The 20,509-nt window shown below is 42.0% G+C and overlaps 2 protein-coding genes across 5 annotated transcripts; one reads left to right on the top strand and one right to left on the bottom strand.

Moving 5' to 3' along the window:
• Positions 1-1,367: 1,367 nt before the first annotated feature.
• Positions 1,368-15,487, top strand: ATF1 (activating transcription factor 1). 2 transcript variants are annotated; one of them, XM_066985705.1, is made up of 8 exons: positions 1,368-1,525; positions 5,736-5,852; positions 7,655-7,783; positions 9,552-9,652; positions 10,673-10,803; positions 11,624-11,803; positions 11,924-12,083; positions 12,485-15,487. In XM_066985705.1, the coding sequence occupies exons 2-8, from the start codon at positions 5,742-5,744 to the stop codon at positions 12,627-12,629; spliced, it is 957 nt and encodes a 318-aa protein (XP_066841806.1). In that variant the 5' UTR covers positions 1,368-1,525; positions 5,736-5,741; the 3' UTR covers positions 12,630-15,487. The 2 variants fall into 2 exon arrangements, with proteins under 2 accessions (XP_066841806.1, XP_066841807.1); XM_066985706.1 differs by having other exon boundaries at positions 1,462-1,525; positions 5,736-5,808.
• A 924-nt stretch (positions 15,488-16,411) lies between these two features.
• On the bottom strand, positions 16,412-20,474 carry TMPRSS12 (transmembrane serine protease 12). Of its 3 annotated transcripts, none has more exons than XM_013199357.3 (5): positions 20,341-20,474; positions 19,697-19,895; positions 18,720-18,991; positions 17,782-17,924; positions 16,412-16,770 (listed from the first exon to the last, which is right to left on the bottom strand). In XM_013199357.3, the coding sequence occupies exons 1-5, from the start codon at positions 20,426-20,428 to the stop codon at positions 16,534-16,536; spliced, it is 939 nt and encodes a 312-aa protein (XP_013054811.3). In that variant the 5' UTR covers positions 20,429-20,474; the 3' UTR covers positions 16,412-16,533. The 3 variants fall into 3 exon arrangements, with proteins under 3 accessions (XP_013054811.3, XP_013054810.3, XP_047908820.2); XM_013199356.3 differs by having other exon boundaries at positions 20,332-20,467; XM_048052863.2 differs by having other exon boundaries at positions 16,412-16,709; positions 20,332-20,467.
• Between the last annotated feature and the right edge of the window lie 35 nt (positions 20,475-20,509).

The raw sequence follows: 20,509 nt of genomic DNA, 5'->3' as shown, positions 1-20,509 counted from the left end.
ACCTGTATTTTAAAATTACTTGATATGGGAAAACCTCTTAATAAATAAATGGAGAATGGGGTGGGGAGGGGGAATACTTTGAATTGTTATATTAATCAAGGAAGTTGAAAAAGCCAATAAATCTTGCCTTTTTGTAAATACACTTAGATTTGAGTGACCACACTTCTTGGGTGTTTGAAGATTCTTTTTTCAATTGTCACAACTCTGGCTCAGGCGCGTTCTGTGGTAACTTCATATACTGTGGCTTGTTTTCTTTGGCCTGGTATTTTCTCTGGGATAAACTCCACAATTGCATCAGGATGCACTGTACCAAAGCAACCTAGAGTAACTGGGAAACTGGTGTTAAGTTTCGCTTGACGGCCTCCCCCTGCCACTCAGGAGAGGGGTAAGGACATCACTGCTCCTACAGCCCGTACAGCTGCGGTGACCTGAGCCTGGAAGCTGAATTCCCCAGGCTTTTCCATGGCCTCCGCTGACTCGGTTCAGGTGATCGGGTAAGGCTTCCAGAGGTTGCAGACCTTGGCAACCCTTTCTGATAATGAGCTTATTTACAGCTGCCTTCATATTACACTAAAGCTTTAATCAAAACCCTTTTTAAATACAGTCTTTTACAGCTTGTGCTAGAACAACTGTTATAAAACGTTAAAAATCGCGGGAGAGACTACCATTGGTGATGACTGAGTTTACATTTCCCTTACAAAAATTGCTAAATTTCCCTACTGTGCTGCAAAAAGTGATCTTTGTGAAAAGAGTATGTCCCCAATGGACTTTGGTGCTGCTTCTACAATTCTCCTTAAGGGAAAAAAGTCACTGTAACCCACCTCTGGGGTGGGAGGGGGTATAGCCAAAACTCTCCCTGCTCCCTTTCTGCTTGACCTTTGTTTAGTCTAAAGCAGTTAATGTGCCATGTCTGAAATTCCTAATTCCTTTGCAGGAATAGTTTTGGGTTTTTGTTTGTTTTTACAAAAAAAAAAATAGGTACTATAGAATTTTTGTTTCAGCTTCCATGCACTGTCTTTCTATGTTGAACAGGCCTCGTGCTTGTGCACTTCTGCGCTTTATTTTGGATTTGTACACAGATTTTTGTGGCGAATAAACGAGGGGGGGGAGGGAGCCTTTTCCTGAGGCGGGCCCTGACCAGGAAGCGCCGGGCCGCGGCCTGCCCGGACCTCCGCCGCCTTCCCGCTCTCGGGCCGGCAGCGCCGCTCTACCTCCGCCTCTCTATGGTTCCCCGTGCTCGGGAAGGAAGCGGGGGGGGAAGGGGAGGCGGGCCCAGAGCGGCCGCTCTAGCCTCCGCCTCCGGGGCTCTCCGCTGGGAGAACTCTATGGTGGGGATTTCTAGGCGGAGGCCTCCGCGGGGACTCTATGGTCGCAGCCCGCCCACCCGCCCCGTCCCGCGCGGCCCCGCCGCGGTTGCGATGCCGCCGGCGCCGCTTCCCTGAGGCGGAGACGGGCGCGGCGGCGGCGGCGGCTCCGGTTCTCCCCACGCTCGGCCACCACCGGCGGGGCCTGGCGGGCCTCTGAGGTAAGAACGGGCCGCGGGAGGCCGCCCCCGGGCCTAGGCCAGGCCGCGCCGCTCTCCTCAGCGGGCCCGCGGGGGGGAGGGGGGCGGCGGCGGGCGCTGAGGGGGCGCCCGGGGGGAGCTCGGCCCCTGAGGGGGCGCCCGGGGGGTCTCGGGCCCTCCTCGGCCTCTTCTTGCCCTGCTCGGCCTCTTCTCGGTCCCTTTTCGGTCCCTGCTCGGCCCCTTCTCGCCCTGCTCCCCGCTCGCACCCGGCCCCCCGCTCTCGTTCGGTTCCATTTATGCCCTAACAGCGGCGGTGGTCGCGGTTCCTTGGCGCTCGCTGGCAGAAATTTTGGTCGCCCGCTGGTCACCGCAAGGGTTTTTTTTTTGTTTTTTGTTTTTCCCTTCGCGTGCACCTTGCTGAGCCCTCTCCTCCAGGCAGTGGTGTCGCGTTGGTTCTGGGTGAAAATTGTTTCGTAACCGTGCGTCGCTGCTGTTTGCCTCTCAGAAAGGCGAAGATCCCGCACACCGACATCACCTCTGCCGTTTTAGTCCGCGGGGTTTTATTCCTCAAGCTCCGTGTCAGTGCTCGCTCAGCTTCGTTTCGCTGTAGAAGGCAGGAGCAGGGGGGTGAGTGGAAGAAAACACATATGGAAAGTACTCCGCAAGTTTTACGGAGTATTTTTCTGCATGTGGGTAGTCTGGGATCCAAAGCTCCAAGTGGGGACGTTGACTCAGGTCTCCTCGCTGGCTTTCTGGCATGGACTCGTGGGATGCGCTGTCATTTGCTTCTGTCCTGGAAAAAACGGAGTTCTGTCAGGCCTCTGGATGAAAAAACTTTCCCAGAGTGTCTCAATTGCAGAATAAAGTAAAAAACATTTTAATTGTTGTGATATACATCAATATTTGACTGCCGATACTTAGTATTTGAGAACAAATTTCTGTGTCCGCTCGTCCTTGATCTCTGACTTTATAAAGTCTTTAAAAAAATCACTTGCCTCTTAAAATATTTAAATACTGAAATATAAAATGGGCCTCTGACTTGTTGGATTTAAAAGGGCAAACCAGAATTTGGTTTCTTTCTTCAGAGGTCGTGCACTAGAGCTCGTGTCTCTTTGCCTGAACGTACAGCTTTTATCTTCCATTATTTTCTTCTTTGCCCCTAGACTGTGCTTTGAAGCTTCATCTGATTGTAGCCATGTAATGAGCATTTAACTAGAGACAATCGCCTCTCAGATAATTGTATTGTAAACAGACAAAACCCAAATAATAAGGGTAAGAAATCAGTACGCTGCTTACAGCTGGGACGCTGAAACAGGGAGTGACTTAAAATCTTCGGAGGATAGTTACCGCACAGGCTGCAGTGTGTCTGTAAGGGGACCTTCTTCAACGTTTTTGAGTATTTTTAGTGAAAGTTGTAGATTTTTTTTTGTTTACTTATTTGTTCTTTTTTGGTTGATGCTCCTTGCAGCCACGTTTGTAGCGGTTCCTGAGTGGTGGCTCAACCTGAGGGATGTGCTGCTAGGCGGGTGTATGAGAACTTAAACGTGGCCACTATGAAACGTGACGTTCCCGTTCCTATTTGAGGTGGAACTCACATTTAAGGTGCAGTGAGTTTGTTTGGCTGCACGAGTCAATTCTCAGAAGTTTAAAAGTCTTAAAACAAATGCGTTCCTCATAGCGCAGCTGTTGCAGAATGCTTTGCAATTTAAATTACAGCACTTTGAGATGTAGCTGCGCAGAGGTGGCGTGTTTGTTCTGAAAAGCATCCCCTTACCTATCCTGTTATAAAAAATGGCTGTCCTACAGATCAGAGTGGTGTTTTGTGACTGGTAAAACATCAGGTGTTCCTTCTCTGAGTTCCCTCACGGTGGTGCTCCTGGTGGCAGAACTCTTCCTTCACCCCAAAACCATGCAGCTGCTTTCAGCTGAAAGGCGCATCCTGTTGTTGGAAGTAGTTTTGGCTGTGGTGGAAAACGGTGAAACCCTCGTGTGTCCTCCACCTTTGGTCCTTCTCTTCTAAGCCGAAGACTTGCAGGCCAAGGTTTGTCACGGGACCTGTCTTTCTGAAGGCTGGTAGATGGTAATCACCGTTTCAGGTGCTTGCAGGCGGCCGTTCCAGAAGAAACGTCACGTTTTTTCCAGCAGGAGAGGTTGTTTTCACGGGGTAGGGGCGTGTAGGGCTTCTTGGGTGACAGCCGTGCAAGGCCAAATAGCGTTTTGCTCCTTCTGGCTGGAAGGCACAATAATAATGTTCCCCTTTTATGGTCCTTATTTTGCTCAAATAAGCTAGCTGGGTGTACAAAATAGCTGCTGGATGGACGTTGAGTGAAATTCTACAGAGAGCAAGCAGAGGGGAAGTAAACTTGAAAAAGCGCCTTTATCATGGGAAATATTTCATCTTTTTTCCTGTAAGTAGGACTTCACACCTCAGAGAGACAGATCAGCAAAGAGCATTGTGCTTTTGCCCCGGTTTGTTTGTTTTGAGTGGTTTTAGATCTATCAGTTTCATTGTTTCTTGCAGGCAATTTTGCTGCTGTTGTGAGTCTTACATGGGGCAGTAAGGCAGAGAAAAACAGTAAAAGGGAGGGGAAAGCAGAGAATGTGGTTTAGCACTACCGAAATGAATTGGGTATTGCTGTAGCACTGGAAATTTATTTTAATTTTTGCTGTTGACTGGATTTCAGTTTGACAGTGCCCTGTTTACTTGTAACATTTGCTACAGGCCCCATCTGCATAGGTATAAGGCGGAGATTTTCCTTTATAAAAACCCCAAACCAGCAGTAGCAGGTATCCTTACACATCCATGCCTCCCTTACGCATCCATGCATTTAATTCCATTTGTTCCTTATTGCTTCGAGCTGTTTAAATTGCTCCGGTTCTCCATTTTTTGTTTTAAAAAAAAAAAAAAGCCCGAACAGCCTCCGAGGCCTTCCAGCGGGCTCTGCAGGCGGCTGCAAAGCGCGCGTTGGGGCCGCCCGGCTTCCTCCGCGGCAGCGCCCAGCGCCCCGCGTCCTGCTCCTGCAGAGGCGGCCGGGATAATTCGGAGGAGCCGAAGCTTTCTGGGGGGCTGGGAGCTCCCGTGGGTTCCCAAAACGCAGCCGTCCTTTTGCTGCCTCAGCTTAGATGGAGGGCGAATGGCTTTCCATTCGCAGGAAGAAGCCCGCTGGGAAGCTGGCTCGGTGGCGGGCGTCTGTGCCGTGCCGTGCAGGACGCGGCGTGGCGTGTCACCGAGCTGCCGGGGGCTCCTCGCTTTTTTTCTCCCCGCAAAGCCCGGTTTTAGTACCGGATCGGAGGAGTTCTGCGCGGGGACTCCTCAGATGAGTAAGGGTTGCAGGAAGAGGATCCTGGGCTTGGTGCGCGCTGACTTTTTACCCTCTAAGTATACGTCAGGCTGCGAGAGCTGTGGTTTATCTCAGTAGGGAAAAATCAATGACTCACATTTCCACAGAAAGAAATGTAATTTCCAGTCTCATAGCAACTGTCCTTTCAACAGTTTTAAACCTTCTGTGACAAAATGTTTAACACTCACCGATCATCTTCTAATGCTCTAGGCTGGTCCACCCACTCACCCCACCTAAAAGCATGCATTTTTACATCACCAAATCCCCCAATATTGGGGGGGGATTGCTGTCAAGTCGCGCTGAGCAGTTAAATATAAAATCTGAGAGAGGAGAGAAGTGTTAGCGGTTTTATTATGAAGAGGTGAAGTTACTTCTGCAGGGTTTGTAATTCAGATCCGTGTTCTTTATGCTTTGATTTTGGATCCCCGATTTGTTTTTGTCTCCCCTCAGATGTTTCGGTACAGGTTTGGTGGCAGCTCGGGTGAAATAGGGAAAATTATTTTCCCTTATGGCAGGGTATTCGCTAATAAAAACGCTTCGTTCGGGTTTTCTTCCTACTTCTCGCGATGTGGCTTGTTCTTGCTGAAACCCAGGAGATGCAGGAGATATATTGACAGTAAACTCCGGCACGGCGTAGGTCTGGGCCAGGGCCAGCAGTCGGCGGAGCCGCGGGTGCTGCCGGGCGCAGCGGGACTCGGGTCCCCGCGGGTCGCCCCGCTCCGAACCCGGAGGGCCGGGGAGGTGGCATGCTAACAAAGCTAATTAAAACTGTGCCAATAAGGCTCAAAGCGGGATGCCCGGAGATTTGACGAAACGTCCGTGGAAGCCGGGCACCTGTCTCCGGTCCGCGTTTGTCGTGAAGTGAATTTAACTGGTTGCTTTTCTCGCAGCTGATTATGGAAGAGGTGCACAAGAGCAGCAGTAACAGCTCCGTGACGCCTTCACAAACAGCAGCCGTACAAGGTACAACACTACAGGCAGCTCAGCTCTCTCATATTGCTCAACAGGTAAAGCCTGGGCCAAATCTCAGCAAACATTTGAGGTAGTTAAGAGCCACGGTTTTATGCACTGCGAGCTGTACTCATCCGTGAATTTTAGAAACACGCGGAGAAGAAAAAAACAAACGGAGGTTGAGAAAAACGTACTTTGTTGATGGACGGCACAGTTAATGAAATGGCGTGTATTCAAAAGAGCAGAATTAATGCTAGTAAAATGCAAAAACGCAGCCCCACGTTTCGTTTAGGTTGTGTGTCCTCTGACACCATCATCAGCCTGACCTAGAGGAGCTGCTCGGTAATGAATTGAGGGCCTGGTGTTCTTTTTTTTTTTTTTTTTTTTTCTTCAGAAGAAGCATTTACAGCTCTTTTTGTAGCAATGGCAATTCTGGGTGCTCAGCACCATGGAAACACTTGGATTTTAGCCCAACCTGAATATATTTAATGTGATAAAGCACATGAAGTTGGAAATTTGACATAGTTTCCAGGAGGTAACATCACTTTCAGAGCGTTAACCTGAATTCCTCATGGTTCAAATTTCTGTATCTGAAAGAACATCTTTTTCTAGGTAAATCTGCTCCCATAGCCATGCAGCAGTCATACGAAACAACATTTTGCAGCTTGTCCACTGCTTACCCTATGGAGGTGCTTTAGATTTTGCTGCAAAATGTAGATAACGACGTGAGGTAAAGACAGCAGGCATCCTGTTGTCTGTTTACAGGCTGTTTATCTGATCTGGTTTTATGTAAGGTTGCCACTGGAACTTAGTATTACGAGAGAAAAATAGTACTAAATAAAAAACTATCCGTCTGAGTTTTAATGATCCCTTCATCTTTTCATATATTCCAGATTAATAAAGCTAGTGAAGAAATTTGTTGAGGAAACTGGTTATTTGCTTATGCATCTACGTGTATAACTTTAATCAATTTTAAGTGCACAGGCTTGTGCAAAATCCACATAAAAATACAAATCTGCTAGAATATAATTCTATTTTACATAATTTTATACAGGGGCTGCAGTAGTAATTATTAAGCCTAGATTTCCACTACAACATTAATTTAAATTGATAGTTGCAAAACATGAAAGAGTAAAATGTTAAAGAGATGTCGTCACTTTTACATGGAAAAATCTGCTCTTTGTTCTTCTTCCTTGGCCAGAGCTTCTATACCTTGCCTCCTTTATTTTCTTTCTGCTCTGATATCTTTCCTACAGCCCTTATGCCTTGAACTTTCTAAGTAGATGGGTCAGCTTTCGCTGTCCTTAGCTCTTGTGATTTCTTCTCTTTGAAGTCGTTGAACAATAGCTTCATAAAGGTTGCTTAAAAAAATCCAAGAGCACCGACTATGCACGTTAATCGTGCTGCTACCCTCCGAGTCCAAGACGCTCTTAAAATGGAATCTAAACTTAAAAAAGATAAACTGCCATAAGTGCGTGCCTTTATCAGTAAGCGTTGATGGAGTTATATGGAAGCAGTCACGCTCAGCTAGGCTCGGGGTTGTGGTTCTGAAGAAGTCTGCTTCGTTGTGGTTCATGTCGAACTGCGTGTATTTAAGTTGCAGCACTGTAATCATTTGCACATAATGCTACACACTTGATTTTCTCCCTAACCTGAGGCAAGTAACTGTTTCAGCCTTTTCATATGCAGATACGTATCTGAAAAATGTGCATCTTTAAAGGATAACTTCTGTGACTTAATTGGACTTAAAAGCAGCTTCTGCTAATGCATGTTCTCCACTAGTTTTCCTACATGTATATACATGTTCTGAACGCTGTAGAACGTGTGCTTTTGTTCATGAGCCTTTGATCTCTTGTAGATGTCTCTGAGAGGTCCTGCTCCTCTGACAGTTGTTCAGCTTCCTGGAGAGCAAGTCCAGGTCCAGGGAGTCATTCAGACAGCCCAGTCCTCTTCTGTAATCCACTCACCCCAGGTGCAAACAGTGCAGGTAACTACAGAACGTCTGTTAAACAACCAAGAATCCTGTTCTATGTGCATGAAAAGACTTGTAAAGGCTTGTCTGACTCAGCTAGGTCTGCCACAGCGCAGCCTCTCAGGCCCTACTGTGAGAGGCAGTAAGCACTCCAGTGAACGTGTTGTGGGGACACGTCATTCTTAATGAATATTTAGGCTAGAAATTATTTGTAGCACTAAAGTTGCCACTGGAGTTGAAATGAAACTTTATGACACCACCTCCCTTGATTAAAAAAAAAAAACAAAACAAAACTCCCCAGCTCCCTGGCTGGTGCTGCTAACAGGCACGCACCCGGTGTGTTTTAACCAAACAGGAGAGCGCAGAGTAACTCCGTGAAGAAAATGTGTTTGGAACGGGTAGGCCTGAACGGTTGTGGATGGGCTGTTGGTTGTTCACCTCATGTATGCTGTGGCTCCATTTCTGTGGTACCTAAGCATTCTGCTTGTGTCTCTTACTCACTTGCCATATGATTTTTTCACAAGCCACTTCAGAGGGGTGCCTCAGGGAGTTTACAGTCGAGGCTGCTGCTACTTCATTCAGTTCTTGGCTGCAGAGAGCCCTCTGGGCAGCATGACGCTGAAGTTAGATTGTGAAATAACTGTCAAGTGACTGGAAGAACTGTGCTAAAACGCATTAATTTGTCACCGATCCTTTGCATTGTGCTTATCTATTCATATGACATTAAATTAATAATAAAAATGTAAACCTATAATGACTGCATTTTAAGCTGTCATTGTTCCTATCACATCAGATCAGGGAAAAGAAAACACTTCGCTTTGCTGAAAACAGTTCAGCATCTGCTCTACTAGGTCGCCTCAAGTCTCTTTCCTATCATGCTCCGATTGCAGGGTCCCCACTGAATACATTCTCGCATTTTTCTTAGTAATTTATGAATGTTGTGGCCTTGTTGCTGAGGGGGGAAAAAAGTAATACACGAGCAACTTCTTAAAACGTTGTTGGTAGGTTGTTCTTTTTGTCTCTGTAGCAGCAGTTAAATAAGAAATGCTTTTCCCAGAGCCGTGTGCATTCTTGTTGAGTTTTTGTTGCTGGCACACAGATAAGTATGAATAAATGTTTTGTTAGTTTGTATTTTATAAGGAGCTTCAGGGAAAAAATGAACACTTGCCAACTGGATGAGAACACAGTGGAATAAGGAGAAAATTGTAGATAGTACTTTGCATATTTACTCCCTGATATGCTGCAGCCTTAAATATTATTTTCATTTGACTCCTATTCTGACCAACAAAATACACTGCTTCTCTGTCTACATAAAACATTTGAAGCATTTTATATGTTTGTCTTCGTACATAAATGGTGTTCCTGCTGCCACTACCCCAGCCTCCTTAGACAAATGTAAATGTGGGAGTGGCTCACCTTTTCAGACCGCATCAGCTCGTAAGATTTTTATGAAAATACTAAAGGATTCAATTTTTGCTATGGTATATATTTTAGGAGAATCTCTTGAGTTTTCTTTTTATAGGGAGTTAATAGGTTTGCAGCCTTTGGCTTCTAAAGCGAGTACGTTCTATTTCATTATGACCTTACTAATGTATTTGGGAGTTGTTAGAAATATTAGATAGCACTGAATCTAGAATTCCTTCTTTTTTTTTTTTCATTTAGGTAATTAGCTGCATTTATGTGGTTTTCATGCTGCTTTAGCTCACTTGAAATTAAAATGTGTAATCTGTTCTGGGTATTTTCCTGTAGTGTGCAGGATAACCACATGGAAAGTGTTTTTTAGGTATCTTCTTTGTCTGAGAGTGAAGATTCTCAGGATTCATCAGATAGCATAGGCTCTTCACAGAAAGCTCGGGGTATCTTAGCACGTCGTCCATCTTATCGGTAAGTGCTGTATGTGATATATTTTGTGCTGTTATTTGAAACCAAAATAGCACCTTTTTTGACAGCTTCCTATAGTCCAAGCTCTAAGTTGTTCTGTTTCTCTTGAAACATGCATTGGATCTGTTAGCTATGTTAGCTATCATTTGCCCCAGGGAAGCTTCTGCTTAACCAACTGGAGATCAACTTCAAGATGACGTGGTATAGGGAAAATTGTTTATCAGCAGCAGTTTTACTCAGTTATGTCATTTGGCTGAAATGAGGAGTACAGTCAAATACTACAGTGTAGCATTTCAAGTACCACGTGTTAGACAGTCCGTGAATTTACCTGATGCTGTTACCAGTGACAGAACAAAAGATCTAACTTCTAAACTTTTCCAGAGTAACCTATTCCTTTCTAGTTTATTCTGACTCTAGACGGAGCAAACTGGTTTTAATTGGATATACAAAGCTTATTCCTGAGAGAATCAGTAAAATCTCTTAGTAGGCCAGTTATAATCCCTGGAAAATGTTTATGATGGAAACTCTGATGCAGGTTTTACTGAAACGAAATGATGCAGTGGCAGTACTAGAGAAACTTCAGTATGAAGTGTTTTTAGCCACATTTTTTCTGGAGATTGCTGAAATCTACTGTAAATGGTTCAGATTTTCATTACAGGTTTACCAGTCCAAACATCTAAGACTTTCAGAGGATAACGATTGAAAATCTGGAATTTGCACTGACTTGCACATACAAATATAAATTATTATGAATCAGTAGCCAACTTGAATTGCTCTTAGCTGATAAAATGATTCAAATAGTTAAATAAAAACCTAGAACTTAGTTTATCTACGCAAGTGTAATTACAGAAAGAACTAGACAGTAACCTCATACAGAATTTTGTTAATTCCTAAAACTGTTTTATATCAAAATGCTAGTGTTCATGTGTGTAATACAAAATAGGGATAGTAATTTGCAACTGTTATTGCTGTAATTTGTAATTTTTGCCTACTACTGCAGCTGATAAACTTTTTTTTTAATAGAAAAATTTTGAAAGATCTTTCTTCTGAAGATACACGGGATAGAAAAGGAGATGAGGAAAGTCCCGGTGTCTCTACTGTTACGTCTATGTCTGTTCCCACACCTATCTACCAGACGAGCACTGGACAGTACAGTAAGTTGTACAAAATATGTGGACAATTTTTTACTAAACTTGCCTCAAAATACAGACTTTTTCTTTATTTGTTATATATTTGAGAGTAAGGTGAAACTCAAAAAGTTTGGTTATTTATCTTATAGTTAGTAAAGTTAGTATTCTTACTGCATGTAACTAGACTGGTGTCTAAAGACTGCAGATAAACTTTGTGGTTCGTTGTCTTAATTTTTGCATATTCAGACAAAGCATTCAAAGGATGGTGTAACGAAACACATAGCAGTCTTCCAGTGTTAGGTTTAGTCCGAGTGTGAGGTCAGTAAAAATACCATTTTATATACCCAAAGGCTCTTCCCAGGCTGCAGGTGAATGCCTGCTCCAGCACCTGCAGCACCTGCTCTTCCTCCTTGTTCTCTGACCTTGGCGTTCGTACTGCTGTTCCTCACTTTTTTTTTTCCTTTTCCCCCTGCTCCTTTGCCTGTCTGGCATTTTTGCCCTTTCTTAAATAAGATTCCCCAGAGGAGCCACCAGCTCTGCTGTTGAGCTCAGCTGTGGCCAGCGGTTTGTCCATCGTGGAGCTGGCACGGGGCAGTCCCTGTAGCTCCCCCACTACCAACACCTTGCCACTTACACCCCAAACATTTAGTAAGAACAGCAACAAGATTTGGTAGCTGAAGGTGAGAGAAGAAAAAAGCCTTTCAAAATTGGGAATATTTTTCAGCAGCAGGTTGAGATACAGATTGGCGAATTGAAAGAGATGTATGCCCTACAGATTTACCTTTATCTGTATTTTTTAATTTACAGCTACAAATATTTTCATGCGTGTTCCTTTTTCTTTAAGTTGCCATTGCTGCAAATGGATTACAGCTGGCCAGCCCCGGTACCGATGGTGTGCAAGGTCTGCAGACGTTAACAATGACAAATGCTGGTGGTAGTCAGCCTGGGACAACAATACTGCAGTATGCACAAACATCAGATGGTCAACAGATACTTGTACCCAGCAACCAGGTGGTAGTGCAGAGTGAGTATGCCTTCTGGAAATGGTTAGAAATACTGATCAGTAACGCGAATGCATTTTTCTAACACTACTACATTTTGACGTCTCGCAATTTTCTAACACGTCTACATTTTGATGCAACAGCTGCATCAGGAGACATGCAGACATACCAGATCCGCACCACGCCAACGACCACGTCCCTTCCTCAGACTGTGGTTATGACATCTCCTGTCACTCTGACGTCACAGACAAGTAAGACGGACGATCCGCAGTTGAAACGAGAAATAAGGCTGATGAAGAACAGGTATGTAAGTGCACTTGGGCTGCTTTGATTTGTTAGCTTAGTGTGCTGAAATACATCTTCAAAGGACAAATTATCAGTCTTGCAAGCTAATGTTGCTGATTGTGCCGTTGGTATGGTATGCTGCATCCAGTGACTAAAAACGCTGGAATTTTGTTCAAAACATGCTGCATGTTTTGTCCTACACAATTTGGAGAAAACTATTTTCTCCACTGCAGACTGATTGCCATGCATGCTACCAAATACTGCTAAATTTCATGCTCTCCACCTAAATTTTTGTAGATTTCACTTTTTTTTCCTGGTTGCAGTGCCAATTCTCTCCTCTTGTAATGGTCAGTACCATAACATTTGTAAAACAGAGAAATCTCTGATATAAAATAAACAATTCTGTTGGTTTGTTCCAGAGAAGCTGCTCGAGAATGCCGTAGAAAGAAGAAAGAGTATGTTAAATGTCTGGAAAATCGAGTTGCGGTCCTGGAAAACCAGAACAAGACTCTAATTGAAGAGCTAAAAACTTTGAAAGATCTTTACTGTCATAAAAGTGTGTAAGAAAAGAAGGTAAAACTTTTGTGGACTGTAAATTTCAGAGGAGAATTTTTTTTTTATACTGAATTTTTTAAACTAGATGAAAGGTCAAAAATGAAACTTTTCTACCTAGATTTCACAACTTAAAGACTATATAGATTTTATTTACAACAAGTTGGTGACAAAGTACAAAAAGGAAACAAGAAAACCTCACCAAAATTCCTGCTGGCACAACTGGAAACTTTATAAAGTCGAGATTGCATCTACAATAAAAGGACATTCATGTTTTACCAGACAGGTGATTAGAATTTCTTTGAAAATCTCTGCAAATACCTCTTGTAATGGGGGCAATATTTGGTAACAATTAAAATGTGGATGAAATGGAATCCTTGCCATAGTTAACATTATTAGTAACATTTATAACCAGTATATGTTTTGATTTCTTACTCTTTTTCAATCCTTACTTTTTCTTTCAGTTATTTGTATGTAAATATTTTTATTTTAACCTGTAAGTTGTTATTTACAGGTGCAGATGATAAAAAAGCTAATACTTTGCTAGAGGTATAAATTATGTTTACTCTTTTTCAGCTGACAGTTTAAAAGTTTTTTGTTTTGTTTTGTTTTTCCAATGTTTGCTGTGTTTATCAAATTTGGAAAGGATCTGCAGAAAGCAGTGAGAGGCCTAGTCCTGAAAATGTCTGAGGCACATTAAATAAGGTGTTGACTTAAGAGAATTCAACACATCCAATTATTTTAAAGTACAGTTTTGTAGAATGAGTAATGGTGAACGAAAGTTTCTGGAGAATGATTTTACAATAGTTCGTTCTTAGTTGCTGGGCATGATAAACATCTATAATTGAAAACTAAATCGTGTGCTGATTATATATACAATTAAACATGCACTGCTTATTCTGTCTGGAGATTCTACTGTGCTTTGGAACATTTAAACCAAATAGAAGAACGATAAAAGAAAAAAAAAATTGAAGATATATACCAAAGGGTTTAATGAGGTTCTAATATGTGGTTTATATGCTGAAAGTAGTGCAAAATTTCCAGACTAATTTTGTAAGGTAAGCGATATTTTGCAAAGTAATGGTATCTTTGTAAGAAAATACTCTATTGAAAACAGGTAGATGGTTGGTATATTTTGTAGCTAAATTGTGATCTTTACAAATTCTGAAATTGAGTTTATATACGTATTTTGACAGTTTATATATTTCATTTTAGTAAACAAATGAAATATTTTGTGAACCAGATTTTCAAGCATATATTTTTATGGATAGTACAAAGTCAAATGAGATCCTCTTTGGTGTAGGAGATATTTGAATTAATTTTGTATGTCTGTAGGCAACTTACAAAAAACGGATCTTAACAAGTATTGGGAAAAAAGAGATCAGGGCTTCCCTCCCCCCCCCCCCCCCCCAGTTGATGATATCTGCATATTAGGTCTGATTGCTCAGAGATTCTAGTTTTTATCATTTTGATTTGTTTCAGGTGAAAGTTAGGTGTTTGACATGATCGGGACTCTTTTGGGTGTGGAACCTCCATTTGTGGAGGTGTTCAAAAGCCCTCTGGGACGTGGTCCTGGGCATCCGGCTCTAGGTGACCCTGCTTGAGCAGGGGGGGTTGGACCAGATGACCTCCAGAGGTCCCTTCCAACCTCAGCCATTCTGTGATCCTGTGATTCTGTGAAATAGAAAAATGTGTATGCAGTGCTTATTGCATGAATAATAAATACACTATTTCCATAGTTAGGATTGAATCCTGCTTCCAGTTATGTCAGCGGGAATTGCACTATGGACTATGCTATTAAAAAGGTGTTAGAGCTATGTGTGTGTGTTGTGCTAGCTCAGATCTGAATGAAATTAAAAGATGTACTCACTCCCTAGATGTGTACTGCTTATCATACGGTCAGTCAGTATTTTTTATTTTACTCATTTTTGAATTAATGGGCTTCTTAGCAAGCAAAGCTCTTTGCAAATGGTATGAGAAAGACTGCATTCCACAATCACATTGTTAGTAGGCTATAATATTTTTTTTTCCTAAAGTTTATAAATATAACATTGTTACGGACATCATCCACAATACATTTTCTTCAGGCCAAACTGGAGTATATATTTGTGTTCTCAGTCATGTCAAAAAAGAACGCTTTTGTTTCACATCAAAAATAACGAGCAAGGTTGAGAAAGTCCTTACATTAGTAAACTGCTCCGCAAGAGGTGCTCGGTGCCTCCTCCTCTCTGTCAGTGGAATTTCAGGAAAAATGAACACCACGGGATGTGCTTAGCACCTCAGAAAATTGGACTTTTTTGCTGTCTGCCATCAGGTGTGTGTACGCTATTTGGCATATGTTTAAGAGGGTTTGACCTACAGTACTGAAACTAATTTGATAACTCCTCTGTATGGTATTTTGATCCTCACTGTGTGCTGTTGTTCCTTTACCTTCTTTTGTAATACAGAATAATAATAAAAAAAGCTATCAAGTGTTAAGACTGTATAAAATATGGTGGCCAATTCTTTCTGTATTCAGCAAGTGAAACAACTATGTAGTGCTGCCAGACATAACGTTAGTAAATTTTTATCCTCTTAAAATAGTGTTTGGGGAGAGCAGCTTATTTTTCATTATGGAAATATTAAACAGTAACATGGGTTTGCTCTTTAAGTCATCACTTACCATGGAGTGCTTATTTTGGATTTACTTCAAAATCTAGATGGTAAGAGAATAAAATCTATATCCTGAGAGTAAGAGGTGTAGTACCAAGTACTGTTCTGCTGATTATTTCCAAACAGAAGTACGTGCTTTATATGAATTGTAAATATTTGTCAAAACAATTAGATGGTTGCAGATTTTGACCTTGGTAAATAAAGTCGCCAAAATCTAATGCTGATGTTCCTTATTTATTGATCAATTTATTTTTAATTAACATACGACTGCAGCAGTTCTGACCAAATCCCTATGTTATGTAGTACCAGCTCTTTCCTGTGACCAAAAATAAATATTTGGTCTATGGAGCGGCATCGAGAGATTTTTTTCCCTGATGTATCCTTTCAGCAGCCAGACTGCTACATCACTAAAAATAAGTAATGGAGAATACCTTTTATCTTTCTGCTTTTTTTTTCTTGTTAAAGTTAAGCCTCTGTTAACTAAGAGCATTGTGTTGTGCTAATATTCACCCAGCAGAGGGAGTATCTCTGCCATCTACAAAATCGTGGTAGGAGTACTGAGTAATACCTAAGCTTCTGAAAGCTAGAAATAGGGTAAGAAAAAATATTTTCAGTAAGTAAAATTTCAGTATTCGTTTCCATTATTAGGGTCAAGGCTGTTATCATTCCCTCTACTTGTCAGCATGGATATTAAAGACAGAAGACAGAAAAGATGATAATAAAATTGCAAACTTTTAGGACACATACTTGGAAGTACTGGTAAATGTTTTTAATTAGCTAGATTTCATGCTTATAGCCTAAAACTATTATGTTACTGTGTCTTCATACATGTCCATCAGAGTAGCTTTTGACAGGAAAAAAAACAACTTAATGTAATCACACATTGTTGTAAGAATGCTAAGATTTTGCAATTCAGAGCAACAATACACATGTAATATGCTTCATACCTCAAAAAAGATGGGGGATATCACGGTTTGAAACCTTACATTCCTAGAAAATACGAATGGATGTATATATTAACTATTGCATGTGCTTTGCTTTAGTTCCTACATTTACAAGAAATAATACACCTCCAAAAATGTTTTTTTTTAAGGTTTTATACACATAAATATGCAGATTGGATAAAAACATGCCGTCTTTAAAAAAAAAAGTCTTTTTGCTCAGAGATTTATTCAGAAACATGAGTTAGCTCCTCTTCGCCAAGTTTTAACAGGCAGACCGAACCTGTACTATGATGATGCAGTGGTTTGTCACTTTAGAAGGTCTACACGAACAGTATACATCTGACAGTCAGAAAGATCAAAAGTGTAATGCTCACAGGATTCACAGCCTTGCCATTCAAGAGAAGTTGAGAGTTTATCCACCTCCTGTAGTGAGGTACGCGGACATAGACCCCGGGGTATCTTTGTCGGCCACAGCCAAATCCGAAGCTAGTAACCCCTAGTAGATAGAATTTGTTGTCACTAGGGTGATAGCATGCTAACGGTCCACCGCTGTCTCCCTATAAATAAATAATACAAAAGACTAGCAACATACATTCCCTTCCAGGAACCAAGGTAGAAATGTCAGTGATGTATCCACTTTTTAAAATTACTTTTTAAAAATCTGCCAAGTTACCTGGACAGTAATAAAGACAGTAATACATGAATAGTAGTACACAGGCCAATTAAGATAAAGATTTGTGATACTGAGGGACGCTACCTTGACTAAAAGACCATGTCTGTATTAGTTTCGCTGTCTAAGTAAAGTTCTGTGGATGTTTTTTTGTTCTTTGTTGTTGTTTGTTTTTTAATTCTTTTTTTTTGGTACCTTCTCATTCTAAGGCTTGTCTCCATAAACTTTCTTACGTGTCGGTTGTTATCAGAATGTATTGTCTGCACAGTGTAGTACTGCAATTACCAAGAAACATAGTAATGAATACACAACGTTGAATTTTTGCCAAATTACTTGCTTAGAGGAAGAGTGCTGAGGAAAGCAGGAAGTGTATCAGACTAATGATACACTTATGAATATGCTTTTTTAATTATAAATGTCTCCATATCACAGCTGATGCCCCAACTTTAGCATCCTGGAGCTTTTGACCTGAGAATTGTCTTTTCTGAGAAAGAGATGCTGATTGCTCAGCATTGAAATAAAAATGTCACCAGTGAACCGTGTCGCTTTTCAGTGCTGGTGCTGTCTTTCAGCAGCATAAAAACAAGCAAGATGCATGCGTACTTCACACACGCTGCATGTGTACAGTGATAACATACGTACTGCGTTTGTGTTTTCTCCTTTCAGTTCTGTTAACTTGTTCTTGTCTTTTGCTGAGTAACGCTGAAGTCTGTGTGTATTTTTCAGAGATGGGTGTTTCTTTTTGAATCACCTCTCTATTTATGATGCTTCTTTTCCAATTTGATGTATTTTTTCTTTAGCATTTGTGCCATTTTAATGAATTATGCTACAAATGCATCGTGATACCCCTGAGACTCTGGCTTAGTGGTGGCACGTTGGGCATGGTGTTGATTCTTACCTGACAGGTGTCAGTGCCTCCTGACAGAGAGCCAGCACAAATCATGTTGTTGTTAATCATGCCTCCGTACACATCAGAACTGTTACACTCACTGTAAGGAATGATTTCCACCTGTGCTTCTTGTAATACAGATGGAGTTTTACCTTTAATGGAAGACAGCATATAGAAAGTAAAACATTTATGCTGTTGTGCATAGCCATTCTTACTGCGATATCTTTTTCCTGTTTTGTTAGCTTAAACGTGCTCCTGTACGTGCTCCAACACATGCTAATCCAGAGATTGTGCCTGTTTCTAATGGATTTAAACTTAAGTAGGCTAAGCATTTGCTGACTTGGATTTGATGTAGTTTTTGCAGTTCTTATTCTGAAGAAGCATCAATGATAACAATACTGCTCATTAGCCTTGCTCAAAATGCCAGAGGTGACGTAATGAATAAGCTTATATGATCCTCAGCTGTCCTTGAAATTTTCATTCAAGATGCACACCACCAGCTGACACCGTATGAAGTCTGTGCTCATAGAGATTAAAGATAATTTGAGGGAGAGTAGCCACACCTAAAATATGTTGGGACTCCCAAGCTGATAATGCAGTGCATCACAACTGTTGTTTTTCAATAATAAAAAGAAGCTATTTATGCAGACAACATTGAGTAACTACTGTGAGTCTGAAAGTTGGGATAGTTTGTCTTCCTTTTTTCATATTATCCATGAAAGAAGGGCTAAATATTTATGCCTTCAGTGACATTTGTGTAGTTCTAATCTGCTTTCAACGTAAAAAACACTGAAAGCAGATAGTCAATTGCAGACGTATTTAATGATTTTGTGCGATGAGACTATAACCTGAATGGATTCAGTTCTCTCTCAGTGAATCTGAGGGACTGAAACCTAACGGTAGTTATGCAGCTAATAACTTGTTCAACGAAACAAGCAAACTTTTACCTTTTTCTGCTATACGTCCCCAACCACTTATAAAGCACTCTGTTTCCTGGTCGATATACAGGTAAATGTGTGCAGAAGGTAAGCAGATAGGCTGAATATAGTAACTGTAGTGTACAGCAGAATTAAGTTGAAATAATGCAATATCATTTTCAAATGTTTCTCTGTTGAATTCTGGGTGCACAGTGATGCTTCTAATACTTCTTTTTGCTGCATGTTTGCCATGTTTCCAAAGGTTGTGTGCGCCCAACACAGCTCTCCAAAAATATGGGTCCCTAAGAAAGAACGCAATCAATATGAACTTGCACGAACTAGTGTGCAGATTTTGCAACTATTTTAAAGGCTACAGAAAAGACAACAGTGATCAAGTAGCTGAAATACAGAACTGCTGTAAGTACAATTAAAAAGCCTCTTCTGAAGAGTTTTATTACCACATTGTCAAAGAAAGGTAAAGTGCCAATTTTGTTGGTTCTGTTAAACAGAAAAAAATAGAAGCAGTGTCAAAACTAATGAATTGTAATGTTTCTAATTTAAATATTGCACATTTTTTTTTGCAGTGAGCTTTACTTGTTTAAAATGCTCTATTAAGCAGAAAAAATGGAAACTCCTGGAAAAAAAAAAATTCCCCTAACAAAAACATCACCTAGATCAAAACCAACTGGCCCTTTAGCAAAAACAAAGGCTGTTCTGGACCAAGCCAGAAGTGCATTTCCAGGATTTCTTGATACTGACTTCTGAAGATGTAACTGCATCCCATGCTGGGCCAGCAGCAGACAACCCTGTGCTACTGTTACAGCAAAGGAGACAAGCAGATCCTCACAGCTGTGACAGAATTGTAGTTTGGGTCTCTGTACTGGTTTTGTACTGGGGGAGCTCAGCATACCCACGTCCCATTGATTTACATTCTGTCTGAAGATACCAAAGGTGATGCTATGCTTTCCTCATACTTAATAAAAGCAGCTATTAGCGTGAATACCTACATCCGTCCTGTAGTGCAGTGGCCAGCGGTAAGCACTGAATTCTCATTAACTAAAGTTCCGCCACATATATGTGCAAATTCTGCACCAACGTGGTGAATCTGGAGGCTGACTGACCACGGCCATGCTCCAACCTCGGCGTCGTGTCCACCTACAATCCGGGATCCTGAGGTCCTGTCTATGAGTGGCCGCTCCCCACACTCTACAAAACAGAACAGGGTTAATTATAAGGCTCACACTGAAAAACAGAGCTTTTGGTGAGCTAGCCACGGGTGGTTTGTTGCATCTACAGTGCTACTTGCTGTGATTTTTTTAATGTTTCCTGCTAGAGCTCTGATTCCGGAGAGAAAATGTGGATATTTCCTTAGGCCCTGTGAAATGTATTTTATTTGGTTACAGGCATATTTCTTGCATTTGTGCTTATAGTGCACATCAAGGTAAGTGGGTTCCAGTCACTGCAGCTCTGTGAATTCATCAGATTTATGGATAGATGAAGTTTTTCTGTGTGGAGCTGTGGGAGGAAGCCGCGCAGCAATGGGGCACCACAGCCTCCCCCCCCTCCATGCCCTCTGAGGTGCTTAAACCACCCACCGCAGCCATCTCAACACCCACTGCACTGACCCAGCACCCAGGCATACCACCAGTACCGTCCCAGGGGATCCGCGGGACCACCGCAGCGGGCACAGTGCCCACCAGCAGCAGGAGCAGCGAGGCGGTGGCCAACCTCTGCCGCATTCTCAGTCAAGGGCACAAGATGGCGGCGGGGCCCGGTGCGCGTTGGAGCTGCCAACAGCCGCCACCGGCTCTGAGGCAGCA

This window comes from Anser cygnoides, chromosome 32, assembly GCF_040182565.1.
Source record: "Anser cygnoides isolate HZ-2024a breed goose chromosome 32, Taihu_goose_T2T_genome, whole genome shotgun sequence".
In the NCBI taxonomy this organism is placed as follows: Eukaryota; Metazoa; Chordata; class Aves; order Anseriformes; family Anatidae; genus Anser; species Anser cygnoides.
The sequence above is the reverse complement of the archived record's forward strand: the minus strand, read 5'-3'. Positions and strand labels throughout refer to the sequence as shown.

Bases quoted from the DNA above. Each gene is read 5' to 3' on its own strand.
- ATF1 (XM_066985705.1), top strand. From the start codon at position 5,742: ATGGAAGAGGTGCACAAGAGCAGCAGTAACAGCTCCGTGACGCCTTCA. The intron at 7,784-9,551 runs GTAACTACAGAA...AGTGTTTTTTAG, and splicing joins CCCAGGTGCAAACAGTGCAG to GTATCTTCTTTGTCTGAGAG. The intron at 11,804-11,923 runs GTGAGTATGCCT...TTGATGCAACAG, and splicing joins CAACCAGGTGGTAGTGCAGA to CTGCATCAGGAGACATGCAG.
- TMPRSS12 (XM_013199356.3), bottom strand. From the start codon at position 20,428: ATGCGGCAGAGGTTGGCCACCGCCTCGCTGCTCCTGCTGCTGGTGGGC. The intron at 19,896-20,331 runs GTATGCCTGGGT...TCTGTTTTGTAG, and splicing joins CCCCTGGGACGGTACTGGTG to AGTGTGGGGAGCGGCCACTC. The intron at 18,992-19,696 runs GTAGGTATTCAC...GTTCTTTCTTAG, and splicing joins CACTGCACTACAGGACGGAT to GGACCCATATTTTTGGAGAG.